The sequence below is a fragment of the Pelobates fuscus genome, chromosome 3 (assembly GCF_036172605.1).
Source record: "Pelobates fuscus isolate aPelFus1 chromosome 3, aPelFus1.pri, whole genome shotgun sequence".
Lineage (NCBI taxonomy): Eukaryota > Metazoa > Chordata > Amphibia > Anura > Pelobatidae > Pelobates > Pelobates fuscus.
The window spans coordinates 184,410,680-184,432,959 of NC_086319.1; the positions used below are offsets into that span (position 1 = coordinate 184,410,680).

At 35.8% G+C, this 22,280-nt stretch overlaps 1 protein-coding gene across 2 annotated transcripts in view; it reads left to right on the top strand.

Annotated features, from left to right (window-relative positions):
* CCND2 (cyclin D2) overlaps positions 1-22,280 on the top strand; it is a 378,192-nt gene that overhangs the window by 329,352 nt on the left and 26,560 nt on the right. Inside the window, exons 1-3 of one of the 2 annotated variants that reach the window (XM_063447797.1) lie at positions 6,110-6,736; positions 9,320-9,535; positions 13,734-13,893. In XM_063447797.1, the coding sequence (XP_063303867.1) occupies positions 6,542-6,736; positions 9,320-9,535; positions 13,734-13,893 (571 nt within the window). In that variant the 5' untranslated portion in view covers positions 6,110-6,541. Of the gene's footprint in view, positions 1-6,109; positions 6,737-9,319; positions 9,536-13,733; positions 13,894-22,280 lie in introns of those variants that run through there. The other variant, XM_063447798.1, reaches the window with a different exon arrangement.

The window sequence follows — 22,280 nt, forward strand, 5'->3', positions numbered from 1 at the left end:
ATTTACTATTAATGCTTAAGATGCCCTGAGAAAAAACTAAAGAATGCAATAATTTGTGTATGTTATTTTATTTCAGTATAGAAAAAAATAATGGAGTGATATTTAAAAAATGCAATTATAATCTCTTTAAAGTTACAGATTTTAAATGCTGTACTAACCTCATTACAGAGGTATAATACCTATACCTTAATTTTACAAAACCATGCTATTTTCATGACAATATATTATCTTTTTTTTTTCTTTTTTGTAAAAATAAAATATTTGCTATTAATTTGTTTAAGTTAACTATGGAAATTTTGCTTAATACTGTAGCGTATGTTGACACCTAAGTTAATTTGTATGTTATATTCTGTATTTTACTAGCAATTAAAATTATGTGGTTTATTTTACAGCTTTCCTTTTCCTAGGCAGGCAAATGTTTAAGTCACAAACCATTTTTTCACTACCTGTAAGGTTAAGAGTTCATTTCTCAAGTTCTTTCCCAGAAAGTTCAGGAGGCGTTCTTGTGACCTCTGCTGACATTGGGGCCTTCAGGAATGACCAATCAAATGTTTACAAATCATAATAAAGAAAAGGACTTGGTTTAAGAGGCTTACACAACATAAATTACTTTGCTGCAGAATATGAATTAGATTTTTATTTTTTTACAACTATAAGTTAAGTAAAATTCTTTAGTCACAATAAATGTGGCCAATATGATATGAAATACACATAAAAGGATAGCATTTGTATACATATTTATTTGTTTTCTGTATAATATGAAATTATTGAAAATATCAGGAAAAACATCACTCAAATAGTATTTATTCAAACTTACTTTGCAACAAAACAATTTGAAAATGCACTATTTTTCATACACTTTGTACTTAAAAGGTAAAAAATGAACGAAAAAAATATTAATTTAATTGATAAGTGGAAAAATAAGAAATCTTTGGTGCTTTAAACCAAACATTACAATAAATGGTTTGCAACCGTAAGCTAAATGTTATTGATACATAATACACTTCTTTATAATTTTATTACAAACACAGTGTTTGTTAAAAAAACGAAAAACTCCACATTACATGTTCTTCTACCCTGTTAACAGGAATAATTTCATAAACCCAATATTATATATTTGTGTGTGTGTGTCTATATCATTTTTTTTTCTATTTTCATGGTTTAAATTTGGAATAGAAATGCAATGAAATAATTAGTAAAACAATAGCATAAAATAAAGATACATAAAAAATTTATATTGCTATATTTTCTCTTGTAGCACAATTGAACAAATGAAAGTATTAATATAGAAAAATACAATTAAAATTATTGTGAATTAAAGTTGAGAGTTTTTAAAAACTATTCATGTTGAAATTGAACCTCTTTTAGGTGTAAAATGCAGTTGTTCATGCAGATAAGTTTTACACTTTTACCAGTGAGCAGCAATAAAGATTGAACTATATATAAAATTAAGTGTTATTCAAGTGTTTTTTTCCCCCCTTTAACAACATCCAGTTTTCATTTTAACTATTGTGGTTTAAGTCACATTTTAGTTGAAGGTTTTAGAGATGCTTCTCTAATACACTAAACTAAAACCAGGGGTTTACTTTTGGTATGTCTCAGCAAATTGAATTATTTACTTTCTCCATTGATAAAGGGAATGTCTGCATGGTTTGAAGTGCAAGAACAGTGAATGAATGTTACAGGAAGTGTAGGGGGAGGTAGAGGCAGCATAGTTAGAAGGAATGATCAAAATGCTTAAACCATTTTGTGGAAATGCAATAGTTAAAGATTGTGCGGAAGTTGCAACAAATGGCTTTAAGGTCTGCAATTAAAGGAAGGAAATAAATGACATTCAGAAAAGTTCACCCTGCCTCATATATGCCTTATTCCATAGCACGCTTGTTGATTGAAACACAGCATTCACTTTTTTTAATTTTTATTAGATTAAATTTAACACTATAATATATTAAATGAAGAGCACATTATTTAAGTTTATCCAAGATACTGATATTCATAGATACATGATTATTAATCATGGTTCTGCAAATCAATGTTTAAGGCCACTGAAAGCTGAATCTTAAAATAGGGATATCTAAGAGTGTCTAAATCCACTTTTAAAAAAATCATCTTATCTTCAATACAGTTAGCGTATCAGATAGTACATGCTAAAAGCATATTTTCTATCTGTTATAAGGAATTTTGTATTTTGGAACCATGAACACATTTAGACTAGTCCATCAGCAAGAGATTCCATTATTACATTAAGGCCTTTTGTAGTCAGCATTAGGGTATTTTCCTAACATTTGTATTAAGATCCTACAAGGACTGGTATTCATAATGAGTATATTGTAATATAGTAGAGGGTCTGGAAGGCAGTTTAATACTGTTATAAGAACAATGCTTCCTAATTACACTTCATAGACAAAAGCATTCAGTGTATTTTGTTTTGATGAGTGCATATGGCATTACTTTTTTTTTTTAGATAAGAGGTAATCTTAAAACACTAATACTATGTTTTAAAGAGTGAACAAATAGAAAACAAATACAAAAAGGTTTGACATCTCAAAGTTTTTCAGACCATAGTGTAAAATTACATAGTTGAAAGACAATGTTCATAAATTCGGTATATCACAATTATTTTGTAAACAGCATAAGAAAATTAATCAAAACAATGAAAACCATTTGAAAAAGCTGAGAGAATGATCATAATGCTCTATAAAACGTTTACTATGTAAATTCTGTATTTTATAGAAACGTTTCATCTTTTCATATCATCTTTGGGGAATTATGATCAAATTATAAAATGTTTGCGATACAGTTTAATCTACGTTACCTTTTGAACTGCTGTAATAGTTTAATATTTATATATCTACTATCAGAGTGCTGTTAGCATATTTTGCATATGCCAGCATAACATCATATAATGCAGATGCCTAACCCAAAATGTGCATTCTACAAAAAAAAAACTTTCTTGTTGCATTTGTATTAATATAGTGAGTATTTGCTTGTTTTCAACTCCAAAGGCACAGCATTTAAAGTGTTAAATGCACGCATGCAAAGAGTTAAAAAAGACAAGTATGTTGTGTTTTAGCATTAAAAAAATAAGGCAAGACAATCTACTCCCTATACAGAATCAGTGATACAAAAGAAGAAAAAAACAAAACAAAAAAAACCCCTATAATTAATAACTTGTATTAATGAGAGGACAAAAAGTATACAGAGTTGACCCGAGATCTTTATATATTTGGTATTAATAAAAAGATAAAATGTTGGTTGATGGATCCATTTTCTAACATATAATACACGTGTGTCATTTAGCACTTGCAAGTTAACAAATAACTCAGATTAGATAGTGTTGTCAAAAGTATGTGTGCCTGCTCTTTAAAAAAAACACATGATGTAGGAAGAGATCTTTCCACGTGTCCTGCAAAGGAAGCTGGACAAAACACAACATTTTTCTCTTTCTTTTATGCTTTTTAAAATATCTTTGATGCTGTATGCAATCACATGCGCACACACATCTACAAGAGAGCTATATGTATGATTAACATATGCGTGGTTGTACAAGAGCTGGGCAAGTAGCTTTAGTAACAGATCACAGATGTCTATTCACTGATGAAAAATCATGGGAAACTGGAATCAGGAAAATGTACCCCTGTTTTAATCGATGTATCGCCATTTTCGCAAGAAAAAATCGTAGCAGTCGCGAACTGTCGCTTTTGTACCGTACGATTTGGTACTGAAATCACGTGGTTAATACTTTGCATTTTTCCCTCTTTCTAAACTGCACAACGATCACATATGATCTTTTTACAATCCATAATCTCTGAAAGAGCTTATTTTTGTTAATTTTTTCAAGTTATTTCTGATATGTGGTAAAAGCTTCCTTTAAAAGAAAAAAAAAAATCTGCCTGGTAACAATCAGCGCGCAGTAGCAAGCTCACTAGAACCATTGGCTATGCAAATACAGAAGGGGAGGCAGCTCACTGTTTGTCACAGTGTTAAAGTGATATTTCATTTACCCCTCACTTTAAGCTCGGGAGAGCACCACTAGGTTGCAGTCCCACCACTGCTAAGCTATTAAGACTAGATCTTTAGAAAGGGGTGAACTTTTTTTAATTTATTTTTTTAAATAACTTTAGAAGTCTGCTGATCATATATTGGTAGCAACAGGCAGTAAAACAAAACAAGTTTAAACGTAACATATTTTACACACCCGCTGTACAAATATGCAAACTTCCTCAATGTAGAGATAATTAAGTGTGTCATATGGTAAGCATTGTCTACTAAATAAAACATTAAGTACTACTAAATGTTAAGTGTGCAAATTAAAAGTATATAAATATTGTTTTTTTAATGTGTGTTTATATATATATATAGAGAGAGAGAGAGAGAGAGAGAGAGAGAGAAAGATATATATATATATATATATATATATATATATATATTTATTCAATATGCTATAGCTTTATTTTATTTTTTTCTTGTTTTAACTACTTGTAGAATTTACTTTTGTTAGCTGTATTTTAGTTTGCAACTGTGTGGGTTCAAAGAGAAAGGGGGCTTTAAGGGAGGAGAATACTGAAGTAGACACAACCTGCATGACTACATCATATATGTGTTTCCTAGAAAAAGCCCTATCAGCCTGACCATGCTGTGCAATAGAAGATAGTGATTGCTGACATTCAAACACACATATTCCAGGAAGTGACTTACATTTGCAAAAACTAGATCTTACTTCATTTTAGCTCTGACACCAAAAGAAAAAAAACAGACAATTATAAAACAACTGTGCATTTTCTATATTTGAACAACTCAACAAAGGAAAGATTTTCATGTTTTGTTTTTTGTTTTTGCCTCCCTCCCCCAACCATATGCTTTTCACACAGGTAACCTGGCAATGAATGAAAGCTATTTCTATCTCTTGCTATATATTTATCACCATCTGGGATGAATGCATTTAATATATTGAAGAAACAGGAAGTCAATTTCTTCTAGAATGTGGTAGAACTTTTTAAATGTTCTTGTGATTTTTTAACTGGGTTCTTTTTTACTGCTTCCTAACCAATAAATACTGTGATACCTTTTACCGAGTTACGATATAAATGATAGGTACTCTATGGCAGGAGTCTTTGGCGCTAAATGGGCCTTGTTGATGCACTTTTTATTACTTCTCTTGTACTCATATATTTCTAAGTTTAAATTGTTTACTTAAAAATGTTTGGGCTTGAAATGTATAGCACAGCCCACTTTAGCATGGGATACATATGCCAACTTCAACTTGTATAGTGCAATAAGGAAAATGCATCATATACCACTTTGATAGTAAAAATGTAAAATGCGAAAAAGTGTTTTTAAACGTATTTATGCATCCTGAATGTGTTGGTTCAAATTCAGACAAAACAGCTGTGAGGATAGTGTGTGCCACGAATATAAGCCAACAGATAGTATTCTATCAATGCCAAAATATTGATTTTCAAACCTTGTGCAAAGTAAAGCTAAGGTGCCAGACAATCACCCTACCTTAGGCAGTACTTCAGGTTTGTAAGTACTTTAAATATTGATGGGCTGGTGTAATAGAATACCTACAACATAAGCATATTTTATAACACTTACACTGACAGCAATACTTAAAAATCCCAGAATTCCTTGGCCTCCATCTTGTGTGATCAGCTGTAGATAAGCCTTTTGATTAAGAATATATAGTTGTTAAAGAAAATTTGGTGTTGTAACAGGGCCCATCAATGATTACAAGTGAAATAACAGAACTCATGGCGCATGCAATTGCACCGGTATACGTGTGTGCGGATGCATGCACTAGGCACATGCATTAGTGTGTTCCCAATGCATTTCATGCAACACATATCTAATAAGATACCTCTGTAAACCAGTAATAGAGAGAGAGAGAGAGAGAGAGAGAGAGAGAGTGCGTTTTTTTTTTTTTTTTTTTTCCAAACACCCTGTAAAGAAGCCCCCCATATTTTGCAGGGAGGAGTACTTCTGGCATGATATAGCCTCCTGTTTTGTTTGTTATTTTTTTTAAAACTATTTTATTGGAGGTGTCTTTGTACACTTGAAATTCTTGCAAGCTTTCACTTTTACAGCACCACCCATACTCCTGCCTAGCAGCACCCCTCACAAGGAGAGGCTTTTTTTTACTTCATGATAACAGCTCCAAGTGACTACATTATTTCTCTCTCTCTCTCTCTCTCTCTAACCAACGGGGCGGGAGTTTAAGGAGCTGTCATATGTGTGTGCTGCCCTATACTAGGCCTCCCTACTTACTTGCAAGCTAGGAGAGGGAGCGAGAGAAAAAAAAACTTTGTAAACTCTGGCCAGCTGCTGTTCTACATAATAACACCAGTATAGGTCCAGCCCAGTAAGCTGCGTCACTGTATACCAAGAAATCAACTGGGGAGACTGGAGTGAGCCTGGGAACAGACCCTCTGCTTGAAACAATACCTCCTGCAAGGGAAAGGAGCTCACTCATTGCTGCAGTGGAAGTGGCTGCTGAAAAGGGATACAATAGTGTAAGGCAGTGACTAACAAGCCAGGCAGCATGGAGCTCCTGTGCTGTGAGATGGACACTGTCCCTAGGGCTCAGACTGACCCCACTCTGCTGTTTGATGACCGTGTCCTTCACAATTTGCTCACCGTTGAGGAGAGGTATCTGCCCCAGTGCTCCTACTTCAAATGTGTGCAGAAGGACATCCAACCCTTCATGAGGAGGATGGTAGCCACATGGATGTTAGAGGTTGGTGGATATAGAGATGATCTGTTCTGTACCCCCTTCTCTTACAGTAGGTGCAAAGTTAAAAAGGGTATACCCCCCCCGACTTTCAGCTGACAGCCCTAACTTTGTTGCAAAAGAGTAAAAAAAAGGGGCCATTCTTTGTAAATTCTGGTGATTATTGGATATCGTTTGAATGTCAAAAGAGTTCAATTTTTATTCTGTGCAAGGGCTGTATTGTATGCTATGTGAATGCATGGTGTGTTATAGACAATCATTGCATTCTAAGTTCTTTTTTATGCATTCCATGCAAGAATGTCACCTTTTTGTTTATTCTATGCATGGCTGGTATTTTGTTTGTGGACTTGATGAGGTTTAACATTCATAGAGGACCCAAGATTATTTTTATTAATTTTTTTTAGCAGCCCGAATTTATTAGACACAAGCTGCATATGTTCCTTTCAGTTTATAAAATGGCTATCCATATCTCTCCCTGCATTTTGTGCGTTGGTATCTGTAGCCTGAATCTATTATGCATGTCGCTTATTAAAAAAAAAAAAAAAAAACTTTTATTTTTCTATATATATTTTTGTTATAGAGCAGTTTGGGTTCATGCACGTGTTGCAGACTTTATACTGTGCTGAAAGTTTGCTTGGCAGAGACAGGGTGTGGAGTGGAAATTGCCCACATTCTTGGGGTGTCTGGAAGGGCTTTTATAACCTTATTACCTCTTGTCCATAAAGGGGGGGGGGCGGGGGGGTACAACGTGGTGTTGTCTGCCCCATTGAGTACTCCTGCTTTCTCTCCCTCAGTGGCCTCCTTTGTGCCCACGTATGCACAGCTTCCCTTGCTTGCCCTGCCTGTGCCTCCATGTTTTGTGCCTGCTTCATCTCCTCCCCAGAACCCTGTCTCCCCCATGTAATAGCTCTGTTTAAGGGACATGGGGTGGAGGGGTTATCAGTGGAGATTTCCTACCACTATTCCTTGGTAATCAGCCCCATTGCCTAGTCTTTTGGGGATGGGAGGGGACGTGCTTCTTTTGCAATGTAACTTTATTTTTAACTTTTAAAGTGCTGGGTCATAGCCTAAGCTTCCACTATGTCATGCAGAAGGTCAGCTTTGATGGGGTTAATCTATGTTTGGTACTGACCCTCCATCTCTAACACGTTATATATTTGGCTTAGTGAAGCACTTTCACGTGCTACTCTGGTTGATGGGGGTTGTAGTCCCTTTCAGTAGTTCTAGGGTTAAATGTGCCCTCAGGGGTTAATCCCCATAGAAGTTATGATAAGAATAGGGGGTGATTATGATCCTCAAATTTGGGGGTGCGTAAAGTTCCTGTGTTTTATCGATAGTGTGTTTTTGGGGTGGTCCCAGATCCTGCATGCGTGTTATGCAATTCTTTGATTTTAAGCTCATATCTACGGGTGTTTTATTATTTATACCTAAAGATAGGTACGAACCCCTAAAATGGAGTGTACCCCTGCTTTCTCTCTTCTCAGTATCTGCTGTTTTCTATAGTGTCATTATTAGAAGCTTCAGACCTGGCCCAACCCCCCCTTATCCAGCAGCCATGCTCTCCAGCTGTGTGTACCCTCCTCTACTTCATCGAGGGATTTACCCCCCAAAACCTAACCCATCGCACCCCACAATTGTCGGGAAAGATGCAGGGGAGTCTGCTCTAGCTCATCCACCAAATTTGGGAAGGCTGTAGATTTTTTAAGTATTTTTAAATATTTTTTGAAAATATGACGAAATCAGAAATAGTCACAATATCTGGGTGGAGGTTTTTGCAGTGAGTGTGACTTGAATCAATTCCTTCCTTCATTGAGTGTGGTTAGGGAGAGATGAGTGTGCGCTCACACTCAGAATGGCATTCTCTGTTACAGATTTTTGGTATATTTTTTTAATAAAATTTAATCTTTGAAAAAACATTAACATTCTCTTGTTTCCATTTCTCTGTGTCTTCAATACCAACAATGGCACACATCACTTTACTGAGTGTAGGGTTTTATATATTATTAATTTTTAAATACAAATCTGTTCATAAAATATAAGAGTTTTATTACTTTTCATTGCTTGTTTATATCACAAAGTACTTCATCCAAAGTCACAGTATGTTTTATTTTATACTTTTACTGTATTCTATATTTATTTTCTTTATATCTCTTGCCTCAAAAGTCACATGTTGCCCTAATATATAAGGTTTTAATATATTTTCTTTGAATACCTCTTAATCCCAAACTTACAGTTTGATTGATTGTAAGGTTTTAACATATTTTTTTCTGTTTTTAACTTTATTTTGCCAAAAGTCACATTTTTCATTAAGTTTTAAATTATAATATCCATGCCCCCTTATTCATGTTTAACAGAATTATAACATATCCCTTTATTTTTCATCAGATCTTGTATTCCTTGTAGCATTTAGCACAATGTCTCACATTAACATTTCTTTATGAGAAGGTTTTAATATCTTAATAATAATAAAATGTATACATTAAAAAATACCAATTAATTTTTTTTTCTTCTCCCTCTCCCCCCCTTTTTTCCTTTCCTTCTTTAACTTTCCCTTATCCTTCCCTCTTCCTTTTTTTTTTTTTTTTTTAGGTTTGTGAAGAGCAGAAGTGCGAGGAAGAGGTTTTCCCTTTGGCAATGAATTATTTGGATAGATTTTTAGCTGTCATACCAACTCGAAAATCCCATTTACAGCTTCTTGGTGCTGTCTGCATGTTTCTTGCATCAAAACTCAAAGAAACCATCCCTTTAACAGCAGAAAAACTTTGCATATATACTGACAATTCAATTAAACCCCAGGAGCTGCTGGTAAGCAGCTTTCTATTTTCCCCTAAAATAAATATTTACATCTTTTATTCCACTGGAAAACTATTTCTGTTTAACTACCAGACACTCCTCTGTCTAGGAACCTCTATCTTTATACTTGGTGTTAAACATATTGAAGGTGGGATCTACTTTATACATTTGCTTTAGCAACTTTCTGCACTTTTATATATTTAGTTAAACACACAAGTTATTTGTGGTATTTAATTTTTACATTTATTTATTGTTTCTTCGTTTTCAGATCTGTTACTTGCATAGGAAACTTACTTTTTAAAACATAGAAGCTGTAGTTTATGTGAGATTATTTCATACTGATAAGTGCATATTTATATATATTTCATATGAGGTTCTTTCATTATATACATATATATAATATATATGTTTTTTATACTATGCACGCACACACTGACTTTGTAAGTCTAAGATATTTGTTAGAGAAATTCTGATCTGGTGAGGTGACCTGCATCTGTTTAGAGAATGTTTGGTATCTCCTGCCACCTTGTGGTTAGACTAACTTTTACATTAAAAAATTGGCAAGAAAATACTAATTAATTTTCTTTAAAATTGATTAAAATTTTCCTAGAAATAGTACATGTAGACTATTGCACAAATGTTTCATTATATGACTTTCTGAATTTTTCCCGGATAGGAGTTATATATTTATATCTAGTTTATTTGTGTATTTAACTAAATGAACTTCTGCATTTTAGGAAAAGTGATTATTCTACATTGCGAATCCCAAAAAAGTAATAGGAGTCAAGAAACCTAAGCATTTATCTGTTAAAATAGTTTTGCTTGATGTCTCAGTTGATTATTTTATTATATTACCTCTACATATCTTGCTTATCATTTGATTTATTGTGTGACATTTATGTAAAATTTGTAAAAGCTATAAGTGTAGTTTAGGAAATAACAGAGATAATTAGAGATTAGCACCCAGCACTTCTTTTTTTTTATTCCGAGAGTCAGGTTACCACTCTGCAACTGTCCACATCTGTTGTTGTATACACTAAGCAATGCATGTGTACTGCTACTTATAAGCTTGAATACTTGTTTTGTAAACTGTGGAAAATGTAGTGATGGCCAACCATGACACTGGAGGTGTGAAAAAGTGACATATCTCTCTAAAGTACTATCTCAAAATCCTTGTTTGGATCCCATTTGCATTGATAAACAATGGAAAAAATAAAACATCTATTTGAAGACAGAGTAGAGTAGATTTTAGATCTCAGCCTGTGTTTTGTGTTGGTTGCCTTTGCAAATAGATTGCTGCCTTTTGCACCAAACTAGGAGTTTGAATCAGCACTAATCAAGTAGTCCATCCTTACACAACTGTTTTAACCTTAGAGCTCAGAACCAGTCGTGTGTGACTTTTGAAGGGTTTTCCTACGATCCCTAACCGTTTCAGCGTGCAAGCTGGAAGAAAAGCTCACAATTACAAAATATATTAATTTTCTTTCCAGGGTGTAACTACACATCTCACTCTTGTCTGTCAGCCAGGAAGTTTTGTTTCTGGACTGGCTATGTCAAATTTATCTAAATTTTAAATGTGGTGTGAGAGCTGGCCCAAGCACGCGCAGACAGTGCCTCTCTTGAGAGCTTAGCGTAGCCCCATGCATTATCGTTGTAATGCATTAAAAGAAAAACCTGATTTTTAAATATGAAATATTGCATATAATATAGTCCATTTGTATATTATTTGTTAATGCATATACATAAGTGAAATGTACACTCTAAGCTTAGTGAAGTGCTTTGATGTAATACTCCTGTTCCTGCAGGCTTATTTTATAAAAGTGTTGATTTCAAGAGAAAATGACGCTGTGATAAAATGTCTTTGTCACACCTTCCCAGCAGTCAATCAGACAGCCAAGAGGGTTTATTGCCTCACCAAAACCTGAAGTGGACATTTACACGCGTGCATAATTTGTCCACAATAAAAAGCCTTGTCTGAATGAACAGTGTCCAGCACAGACAGGAAAGTCTACTTTGGACTAAAAAAAAAGTCGTTAATTTTGTCATAACGCTCCACAGTGTCACCTGGCTTTGGTGGTGGGGTGAGCATTATGAGACAATTGAATGTAACAGGAAGAGGACCTTGTTTAAGCCTTTGTCAAGAATAGTAAAAATACAGAAGCTAAAGTAGTCCCTACTTTGTCTTTTGTATTGGGGGTTAAGAAGATTGAAAATGAAAAAGACCTGGTTCTGAGAGAGGGCAAGAATATGAATTTATTTAAGAAAGGTATGTATGGCATAACAGTGCTGCTTTTAAGCTCTGTCAATTGTCAAAGACCTTGCTCTCCATAAGAAAATGTAGTACTTACTGTTTTATGTGTAAGAAACAAAAGTGAATTTCAGGGAAATAAGGGCATAAAAAATATGATTTTAATATGAAAACCAGCAAAGTGACAGTGTTGCTTTAAATGCATGTTTTCTGGGTGTTATCTACTAAATATTTAAAGAAAAAAAGTTGTGTGGAAGGTTACATTAACACATTTTTTTCCAAGAATCACCTGGCTTATCCTTTCTCTTTGGGGGTGACCATTTCTAACTCCTCTTCAGTCAAAAACACCATTTATCTAACAGGGTCATGCATCGTTTGAGTGGCTGAAACTGGCCCAGAGTGCATTTCTTCTTTTTTTTTTCTTTTTTTTTTTAAATGACCAGCGACCATTGTCATTCTTTTGCAAACATGCCCTAGCTCTTGATTGCCTGCATGCTCTAACCAAAGAGGCCATAACATACATTATATGTTCTAAGCAGTGTTTCTGACCAAAAATGACATATATCCATAAATAAATTAATATGACCCTTCTGTCTTTACTTGCTGATTTGAGTTTAATGTTTTAAACCCTATTGATCAAATTCTATCTGCTCAGTTTCTGTTTAATACGCCTTACTGTGCAAAGGTCACCCCTATGTTTATTTTTGACACTGATTTTAAGACAGTAGCTTTCTTTGTTGCTGTTCACAAAGCTATTATTACATTTAGATTGTGCCTAAGATTGACAATTCATAATATATTTTACTTTTTCCTCTTAAAATTGTAAAATGAATCTGTCACTGGAGCAGTGTAGAACAAAAATGGATCTTAATCTTTGCATGCAGATGCTTTTGTATGTGGATCAAATCTGAACAGACCACATCAGTTCCCCCTGCACGATCAATGTGGTGTTTGAAAAATCTTTTAGACTACTACTTGATGAGATACCCCAATTTTGTTCATGGAATAGGCCAAAATAGCTGAAAGGAATTTTTTTTTCCTATTTGTCTATTGCGGCCTAAAACTCACTTTGCATTCTGTCAATTCACACTTTAGTATATACCTGAAAGTCTGCAATATGTAAGCTTTTTAAATGTGTTTGCATATATTAAGCATTCTTTCTACTGAGTAAAATGTACGTTGGCCTTGGAGCTACACATAAACATCTGGATAATGTAAGAGAACATTTTGTGCACTCCAGGAAGTTCAGAAATATTTATTAGACAATAAATGTATGTAAACAAAGACAAAAGAAAAAATGGATTATTCAAAGACAAAACCTAAATGGATTATTCACTAAACAGCTAATACTGTGAAATGAAACGCAGATTTGCAAAATATCCAATTTGGTAATATATGTGGAGGCTGAGATGGTTTTTTTTTGTTTATATGTATTTTGCAAATGCAGTTTTCGGTGAATAAACCCTTGATTCTCTATTTTGTACACAGACTTGTGTATTGTGTACAAATGCATTATGTTGGTCCCAGTTATTGGATTGAAATATCTGTGTGTGACATATTTGTATATAAATGCACAAACGTTCTTTGGTATGAAGTGCCTAACAGTGGTATTGCCTTGTTATTTGTACATAAGCCTAGTTACAGGTAGAGATAGAGTGACAATTCAGAGTGAGGACTGTGACCTTGACATTGTGTGATTCCATGCCAAGTTGGGAGGGTATAAAAGACAGGATATAGAAAGCGCAGAGACAGAGGAATTGGCAGTTTCCCTCAAGTCCTATTATCTTCAGAGGATTAGAGTCTGGGTAAAGAGTAAGTCAACTACTTCAAAGCTTAGTTCACATTTTAAAAAACAAATGTTTAAGTAAATGTGATCTATCAGTGATATGATTAGGTGTTAGAAGGGGAGGGGGAGGAAAAGAGAAACTAAATTCAGGTTCTCTTTTTTGCTTTGTCTCTCAGGAGTGGGAGCTGGTGGTGTTAGGAAAATTGAAGTGGAATCTCGCAGCCGTGACCCCACATGATTTTATCGAACATATATTGAGAAAGCTTCCACTGCCTCAAGACAAGTTACTTTTGGTCCGGAAACACGCACAGACATTTATTGCACTTTGTGCTACAGGTAAGGTCGGTCTCTTATCTGTTGGCGGCAACCTTTTGATGAGCATGTTATATTGATTCATTAAGGTTATTGCAAACGCATAAAAAAATAAACATGTTGGCTTTGACAATACCCGATAAATGAAGTTTAGAGAGGGTTTATGAGAATGAGAAAAAAATAATGGAAAAAGGTGTGTCGGAGAAAGCATTGCATTTTTTTTGTCTGTACCACACCTACACTTCTAATCCTTGCTGAGAAGTCAGCTAGGCATTCCGTATAGCTTAACCCTTTGAGGGCTAGAGTAGCATGTTAATACTCTGCAAAGACCATCTTCTGCCCATATGATAATGAAAAGGTTAACATTTTTCATTCTTTATAGGAGTTGAATGTGCTGTGAAAGAAATACAAATGACATACAGCAGACACTTTTTTTTACCACCTCCCACAATCCTCTATTGAACAGGATTCATTTCTTAACCACTTTTCTGGTGAAGTATCCCAATGCACTTCTGGCTCTCTGAGAAAAAAAATCGTTATATGTAGTGTAGTTTTTGGTACAGATTTTGATAAAGTTTCTGATTGTTCGAGGTTGTGCATTTTAGAAAACCAGATTTTTAAAACATTTAGGTCAAAAGAAACCACAATAGGAATGGAGTTCTTTTTAGTCTCAATTTTGTTAGTTTAGTCTAGAGCTCACCATCGTTCACTGTTTAGTGAATAAAACACTCACTGTTGAGCACTGTATATTTTTTACATTTTGTTCATGGGTAGTTTCTTAAATGACATTTAGGAACTCAGATTCATAGAAAAATAGACCACATTTTACACCGTCGTGAAAATATCTCATACATGTATAAATGCCACTGTGGTTCATTAGTCCAACCAATGATGTGCTTTAGAGAAGCATTCTTTTTTTCTCTCTTTTTTCTACTTCATTTTTTTTTTTTTCAAATAAAGTACCACAAAGGCTTATGAATAAAACTGCAAAACAAAACATTGCTCTGTGCTTTAGTATGTGTTCTAAGGTAGGTTCATAAACCTGCTATATAATAAAAAGGAGATATTGCAGGCAATTTATTTAGTTAATCCAAAAAAGTGTTTTGTTTTGGGGGGGAATTTGTTTGGTCTCTAATCTGTTTGTATTTATGAAATTGTTGTAAAACATGTCTAAAAGTGTTGATTCTTCTCTACTGAAATGTTTCATGAAAATTTACATTTCATAAAAGAGTCCCAAATTTAGTGTTGGAATAAAGGGAACTTAATCTGAGGGGAAACAAGTGACCAATTTATAGATTGATAAATTAGTTGCATCTGTGGAACAAATGGTATATATATTTAGAAGTGGTGGTTAGGGTGCAAAAGAAAAACAGACAAAAACACGACAGATTTTATAAACAGTACCAAAGAAAGAACTACTTCTCACATCATGGGATCTTACTGAAGGACTTGCTGTTCCTGACAAAAATATCATAGAGAGTTACCATAGTGTTCCATGATGCCTCACTGAGGAGGCAAACTTTATTTTTTTTCTGGTGGTACTTTTTGTCAGGAACAGCAGAACCTCCAGCAAAAATTCCTAGATTCCTATGATGTGAGGAGAAGAAGAATACTTATACTTAGCAGCAAGACCGAGGATAACCAGAAAGTACAACTTCCTGGTAAGTGTTCCTGGCAAAAATATAAATAGCATTAATATGAAATCTCACACTGAGATCTCATACTCATGATTGCAATTGAATGCTGGTTAATATAAGTCATGTATGTGTTCTGACATCTAGCACTGTGGTACTGTAAACAGCAAAAAGGAAATAAATTACAATGAACAAGATTTGACAGAACAGGCAGGGTTGAAGGAATATTCTAAACACTAAAACAATTTTAGCGTAATTAAGTAGTTTTAGTGTATAAATCATGTTCTTGCAGTTTCACAGCCCAGTCCTCTTCCATTTAGGAGTTAAATTACTTTTGTATGTTTATACAGCCCTAGTCACACCTCCCCTGGCTGTGACTCACACAGCCTGCATGAAAAAAAATAATAGTTTAATTTTCCATCAACACAGTGTGTTCACTTTAGAGGCTTTTATCTTCTGCTTTGCTGAACTTTAATCACATACAGATGCTCTAGCAAACTATTGAGAGATAAGAAATTCTAGATTAAACAGACTGTACAATAAGGGCTGCAGGTCTCTTTTTTGGTGATTTCCCTCCCCTTCTTCTCCTGCACAGACTTTATGTGATGGTCTAGACTTCTCAATGCAGCTCATTGAGAAGTCTTTGCAAGACAGGTGCTCTGGGCAATTGACTGCCTCTTGAATTAAGCTCCACTGAGCTAAAGAAACGGGGAATTAACAGGACCTGTGGTCTGTCTGAAAGATGAATTTATATTGAAATCCTCACTTTTGGTAAAAATGAAAAAAGAAAACACAATCGTCACATATAAAGCATTTCAGCAAGCTAAAGTGCTTATGGGGTCCAGAGTGTCCTTTTAAACATTAGATCACTATTTACAGGAAATATATAGGTCACATGGAGGGGATGTGTGATTAGGTCTGCATAAACAATGTGATTTAACAGTAAAAGACAGAGAGTTGAGCAGTTACACTGCACGGACATGATGCATATAGCAAAACAACTTCATTAAACTAATGTTGCATTTGGTGTTTACAGCATATCTTTAAGGTGCTAAATGCTGCAGTAAAATGCATCTACGTTTTGTAGAATGCCTTTAAGTATTCCAGGATTCCAATGTGGTTTGCATATCTAGATAAGAGGTTTATTTATTCTGGAAGGACTTTCCCATTTTCTGCATATGCATGCTTGTTGGGTATACATTTCTACCTTAAAGAATTGAGTGTACTTTTTTATATATATATATATTGCAATTTCGCATATGAATGAAAATGTGGATGTAGCACTACAAATATGTGGATTGTGTGGATAACTTGTTTTGGTAGGGTATCGTTTTCATTTTGATATCATACGCGGGCCTTCGCGTCGTATATGAAGCAACCAGCCCATATGTTTTTTAGGCAATATAATGAATGTATTTTGGGAGCAAAAGTCTTACTTTGATCCAGAATAATAGATATTGAGGTACAGTAGGCAAATAAATCTGAAAATCCCTTTTCTGAACATAGTCATTTGATTAATCTTATGAATGCGTCTCCTTGATTTGTTTCTGATATCTCAGTTAAAAGACAGTCTTGGCCTTTTACATTAGACGATTTACTGTCAGTAAGCTATGTTTTTTTCCAGTTATGGTTTTAGTGGCTTCATAAAACAAATATGGACTAGGTGATTTGTCTTATACTGGGAAATATGCCCATTGGAAAGGGATAGTGCCTTCCAGCAGAATACTTGCTGACAAGGCCGCTATTAAGGTAACTATGTGTACTCAAGATTAACCAGTTGAGTGCCCATATGACGTCTTCTTGTATGTAACTGCGCCCACAGCCAAGAGAGACCCTTATGATGCTAAGTGATTTTGTGATCACTAATTTTTTCCTGGATTCTTGTGGAGACACTTTAGAATGATTAAAAGGGATTTGAGTGGGCTGAAGAACTAACTTACTGAACAGTTGACAACCAAGCTTTAGAATTCTGTTAGAATCATTCAAGATGAAGGAAAGTTAAAAACAATAACCCAATTAAGCCAAAATGCAGCTGTTTTAAGGTGTCCATTATTTCTGCTTAACAAGTAAACTAATATAATTCTGGTTTTGTACAAGTAACCAGAGACCTTAAAATGGCATTGTCAATGTATAGGTCCTTATTGAAAAGAACCCCAAAATGGGAAATGTCTGCCAAACTGGCTATTGCATGGGATCAAGTAGTCCCTTCTTTGTTTTGTATATCTTTATTAAAAGTTTAAAATTGATAGAGTTGCTCTAGTACACTGAAATTGATAAATACAGTTCAATATATGTAAAGATAGTATGGTAGCTAAATGGGAGATTGTCATTTCTGATTGATAGCTGTGCAGCAGATGGTATTAAAGGGAACCTATAGGTTCCCTTCTGTGTAACCCCCTTAGGCATTACATTTTTTTTTTAAATTAACTAATGATTACTCACCTCATTTTTAGCTCCTCTGCAGCAGCCCCCAAGCTGACATTACCCGCAATCTCATCCAATTCATTGCCTCATATTAGAAAGCAATGGACTGGAATTAGGCATATACTGCCAAATGCCACACTACTCCAATCAAATGGTGATATCGGCAGTATTTGATAACAGGACCTAGTTTTCAGGAAGCCAGACAGTAGAGGTGTATTACTGTAGTAATGCTTTACATTGCAGGATTAGAATAACAGAACCACTGCACCCAGACCACTTAATTGAGATGAAGTGATCCGGGTGACTTTAGTGATCCTTTATGCAAACTATTTTCCTTATCGTCAGATGATATAACTGGACATATTGAACTTATTTGGAGATATATATATATATATATATATATAGTTAATACAATGTTAAATTAAAATCTGCACACCAGTCAAGCCATAAGACTTGCTTTTCACACAGAAATCACAAATTTGCAGTGATGTTACTACCGCAAAAGATTCTGGGTGGGTATATGCAAATTAGTTTAACAAAGAATCACATTTTTCCTTTTTAAACATGGATTCCTTTGAGCCTGTGTTTGCTGTATACAACAGCTTTGAAACACAACTTAGGAAAAGATGCAAAGCCAGTGAACCAGTCATGGACAGCTTTTTCGTTGTTAATGCAAATCATCAGCATGAGGTTGGTTACTGTTTTTTTTTATTGAGGCTTGGTAGTGCTTGGGAAGCAAAAAACAAAAAGGTTATGGTGGGGAAAAAAATAGTGATTGAAAACTAGGGATCCACCGATTATCGGTTTTGCCGATAATCACCGGCAATACCGATAATGAATGAGTGGGCTGGCGCGTCCATAAGGCAGCACAAGCAGCCGCCTTAGGGCGCACCGGCCCAGGGGGCGAAAGATTGGAGTAACCGGCAGAAGGTGGGCGCACAGCGCTCCCTCCTGCCAGGCACTCTGTGTAGCGTGGCTGAAAGGAAGTGCTCACTTCCTGTCAGTCCGGCCGTGTACAGGAGGCTGGATCTCCTGTACCGCGGTGCGCACTGCTCCTCTCGACCGTGCTACCAGGAGACAGCGGGGACCAAGGAGGGTAGAGAGAGAGGGGCACTAAGGGGGGGGGGACGGACACTATGGCACAGTGGTGGTAGAACACTATGGGGGTGGCAAGGAAGACTATGGGGGAGGGGGGTGGAAAGGAACACTATGTAAGGGGGTGGTAAGGAACACTATGGGACAGGGGAGGGGGGAAAGAACACTATGGGGGTGGGAGGGGGGAGGGGGTGAAGAACACTAGGGTTGAGGTAGGACACTAAGGTACAGGGGAGGGAAGGGAAAAGGAACACCGGGGGTGGGACGGGACCACTAAAAGAGATGGGGCTGGAAAAATTAATAGGGGGGGCACTAAGAGACGGGTAAAGGGGGGAGTTCCTACTGCACATATTTACACACAAACACACTGCACCCACTACACAAACAAACACATTGTATCCACTACACAAACACATACACACTGCATTTACTAATCAAATACTCTCACTGCATCCACTACACACACATATAAATATTCTTGAAAACATGAAAAAAAAAATCTGACTGGCATGTATATTTCGTGCATTTACCACTTAATAAAAAAAAGATTTGCAAAAAAAAAAAAAATACCCTAAATATCGTTAAGCTATCAGCTATCAGCCTTAAAGTTCCCAGATTAACGGTATCAGCTCTAAAAAATTAATATCTCTCAATCCCTATTGAAAACCCCTTCCACTTTAAGTCTGTGGATAGTTAATACAATGTTAAACAAAAATCTACACACCAGTCAAGCCATAAGACTTGCTTTTCCCACAGAAATCACAAATTTGCAGTGATGTTACTACCACAAAGGATTCTTTTCATTCTTCGTAATCTCTAATTTGCATATGCCCACCCAGAATCCTTTGCTGTAGTGTATGAAACGCGACGAGGGGGAACTGTACACACCCAGACTGGCCTGTAGTTTTTGTAAAACTAAACTCCGATTATACTCTGCCAGAACCCTACTTTGCATCATGGCACCTGTAGTCAGCTTTTCTTTGACCTGTCAATAAATGATATGCAATTTAATATACCAATAAACAATGAAAGGAACGTTCCCATTCCACAACAACTTCAGCTCTTTAAGGATGTTATGGGTCTGGAGTGTCAGTGCGCCATCGCCTTTAGGGGATACACCATTTTCCAGCAGTCGATCCCTTGGCTTCCGACAGCACTGCCCACAGTTCAAGGAACCTTTTTTGGACAGCCGGTGATAGACTAGGCCATCTGAGCTACCTGCAAGCAAGGTGATGTGATACATAGGACAGAGTCAAAAGATTAGTGACTGTTCTGAAAAAAATAATAGGAATACCAATGCTAGTCAAAGCTATCAACATTTGAAAATGCATGAAAAAGGTATTACTAAGTCCAACATGTATGTAAAGGTCCAACCAGTGGGCACCCACTGATGCTTCAGTGTAATACTATTGATTGAACCCTTTAAGTGTTGACAAACTATTGATTTAACCCTTAAGTGTTGACACATTTGCTTTGAATCTAGGAGTCAGCTAAAAAAAAGTTAGGAGCCCTTTTTTCCCTCTAAACTTACAAAGCTTTAGTTTCAATGACAAAAATAACAGATCTTAAAGGGACACTATAGTCACCAGACCACTACAGCTTAATGTAGTGTTTCTGGTGTATATAGCCTATCTCTGCAGGCTTTTTAAATGTAAACATTGCCTTTTACTTTTTGCCATGCCTGCGCATTGGCATCCCAATGCTTTCCTTTGGGATTGGATTGGCTGAGAACATCAAAATGTATGAACTTAGCCATGGAGGTTAGCCCAGCCGAAGCCGCACAAGACCGTTGCAGCGTGGACACTAAGTGAGTAAAAATAATTTTCCCGTCTGATCAGATGGTAGCCTGTCGCCTAAATAGTTAGTTTTAGAAAACATGTTTGTATTCATGACACTATATTGTTCCTTTACATTTACACAAAGAAGACTAGAAACAAACAAATTGGGCATATACCTAATGCAGATAATGAATATATTCTGATGTGACACACCAAATGTTTTATGCAGTGTCAGTTTTTTCCACTTGGCTTTTTGAGGCCTTGTATTTTTAGAATTAAAGTACCAATACTCACAGACACACACACACTCACAAATAATTATTTTATTTTAATTTACGTCCACCCAGCCTCCCTACCCTTGGGGGAGCTGGAGTGGATCCTTTCCCTGGGTTCCAGTGGTGCTGCCATGATCCTGTAATCTTCAAGCTCTTCTTGCTCTGCTCCCTTGCATGCCGTTTAGTGATGCTGGGTCCATAGTGACCTCATATTCTGTCTCCCAGCATCACAGAATGGCGCGCAAGTGAGCACAGAAAGGTGGCCAGTGCTGAACAAGCTTACAAACACCTAAGCTCTAGGACAAAATTCCTAGTCGCCGTGGCGACCTGGCGTCTGGGATTTGTCAAGCCGTGGTTCAAGTGAAATAGCCGCTAATAAAAACCCAAATGTATAAGAAATCTTGCTTTTACTATAACTGAATGAAAGTTTCACTAGGTGGAGCAGTTCTCCAATGGGTTTAAAGAGAATTGAGGAAGTTAAGATTTGTTCCTCTTTTAAAAAAAAAAAAAAAAAAAGCAAAAATATATATAAATTCTTGTTTTGGGGGTTGAGGGAAGTCTACCTGACAACATCATCTAATGGCTAATATTAATCAAGTACTAGTTTAGTTAGAAATTGCTAGGGCCTGTAAAACTGCAATTTGGAATTAATTGCGTTGGTCGATGGAATTTGGATCCTGATGGAGTTTTACTGAATGGTGTTTGTGTACTGTTAATATTAACTCTTTTCAGAGCTGCTTCCATATCTTCTCCTCCATATAGTTTGTAATTTGTGTCAGTATGGTTACCTTGCTGTTGACTTCTTTTAAATGTCATCTTTGGCAGGGTAAAAATTGGGTTTTACTGCAAAAGTATGCCTACGTAATGATCTACATACCGGTATATCGTGTGGAATATGCTCCTCTGAGATTCAGTGTTTATCATGTGAGACCACTGTGTTTAAACCATGTCACTCAGTGATTGCTAGTACTTCATGAATTAAGGATTGTGTCTGAAAAGGACCGTGGGTTTTCTTGAAGATATCAATGTACAGCCCTGATCGAGTTCAAATATCTAGAAGAGAGTTGTTGACATTTTCGTAACCAACTGTGATGCTTGTTTCTTGTAATTTAGTTTACAGAGAATTAAAGCAGTTCTGGCGCAACAGCAGATAGAAGACCAAGGCTGAACACTTTGGACATTCTAGTGTTCTAGAACATTCTAAT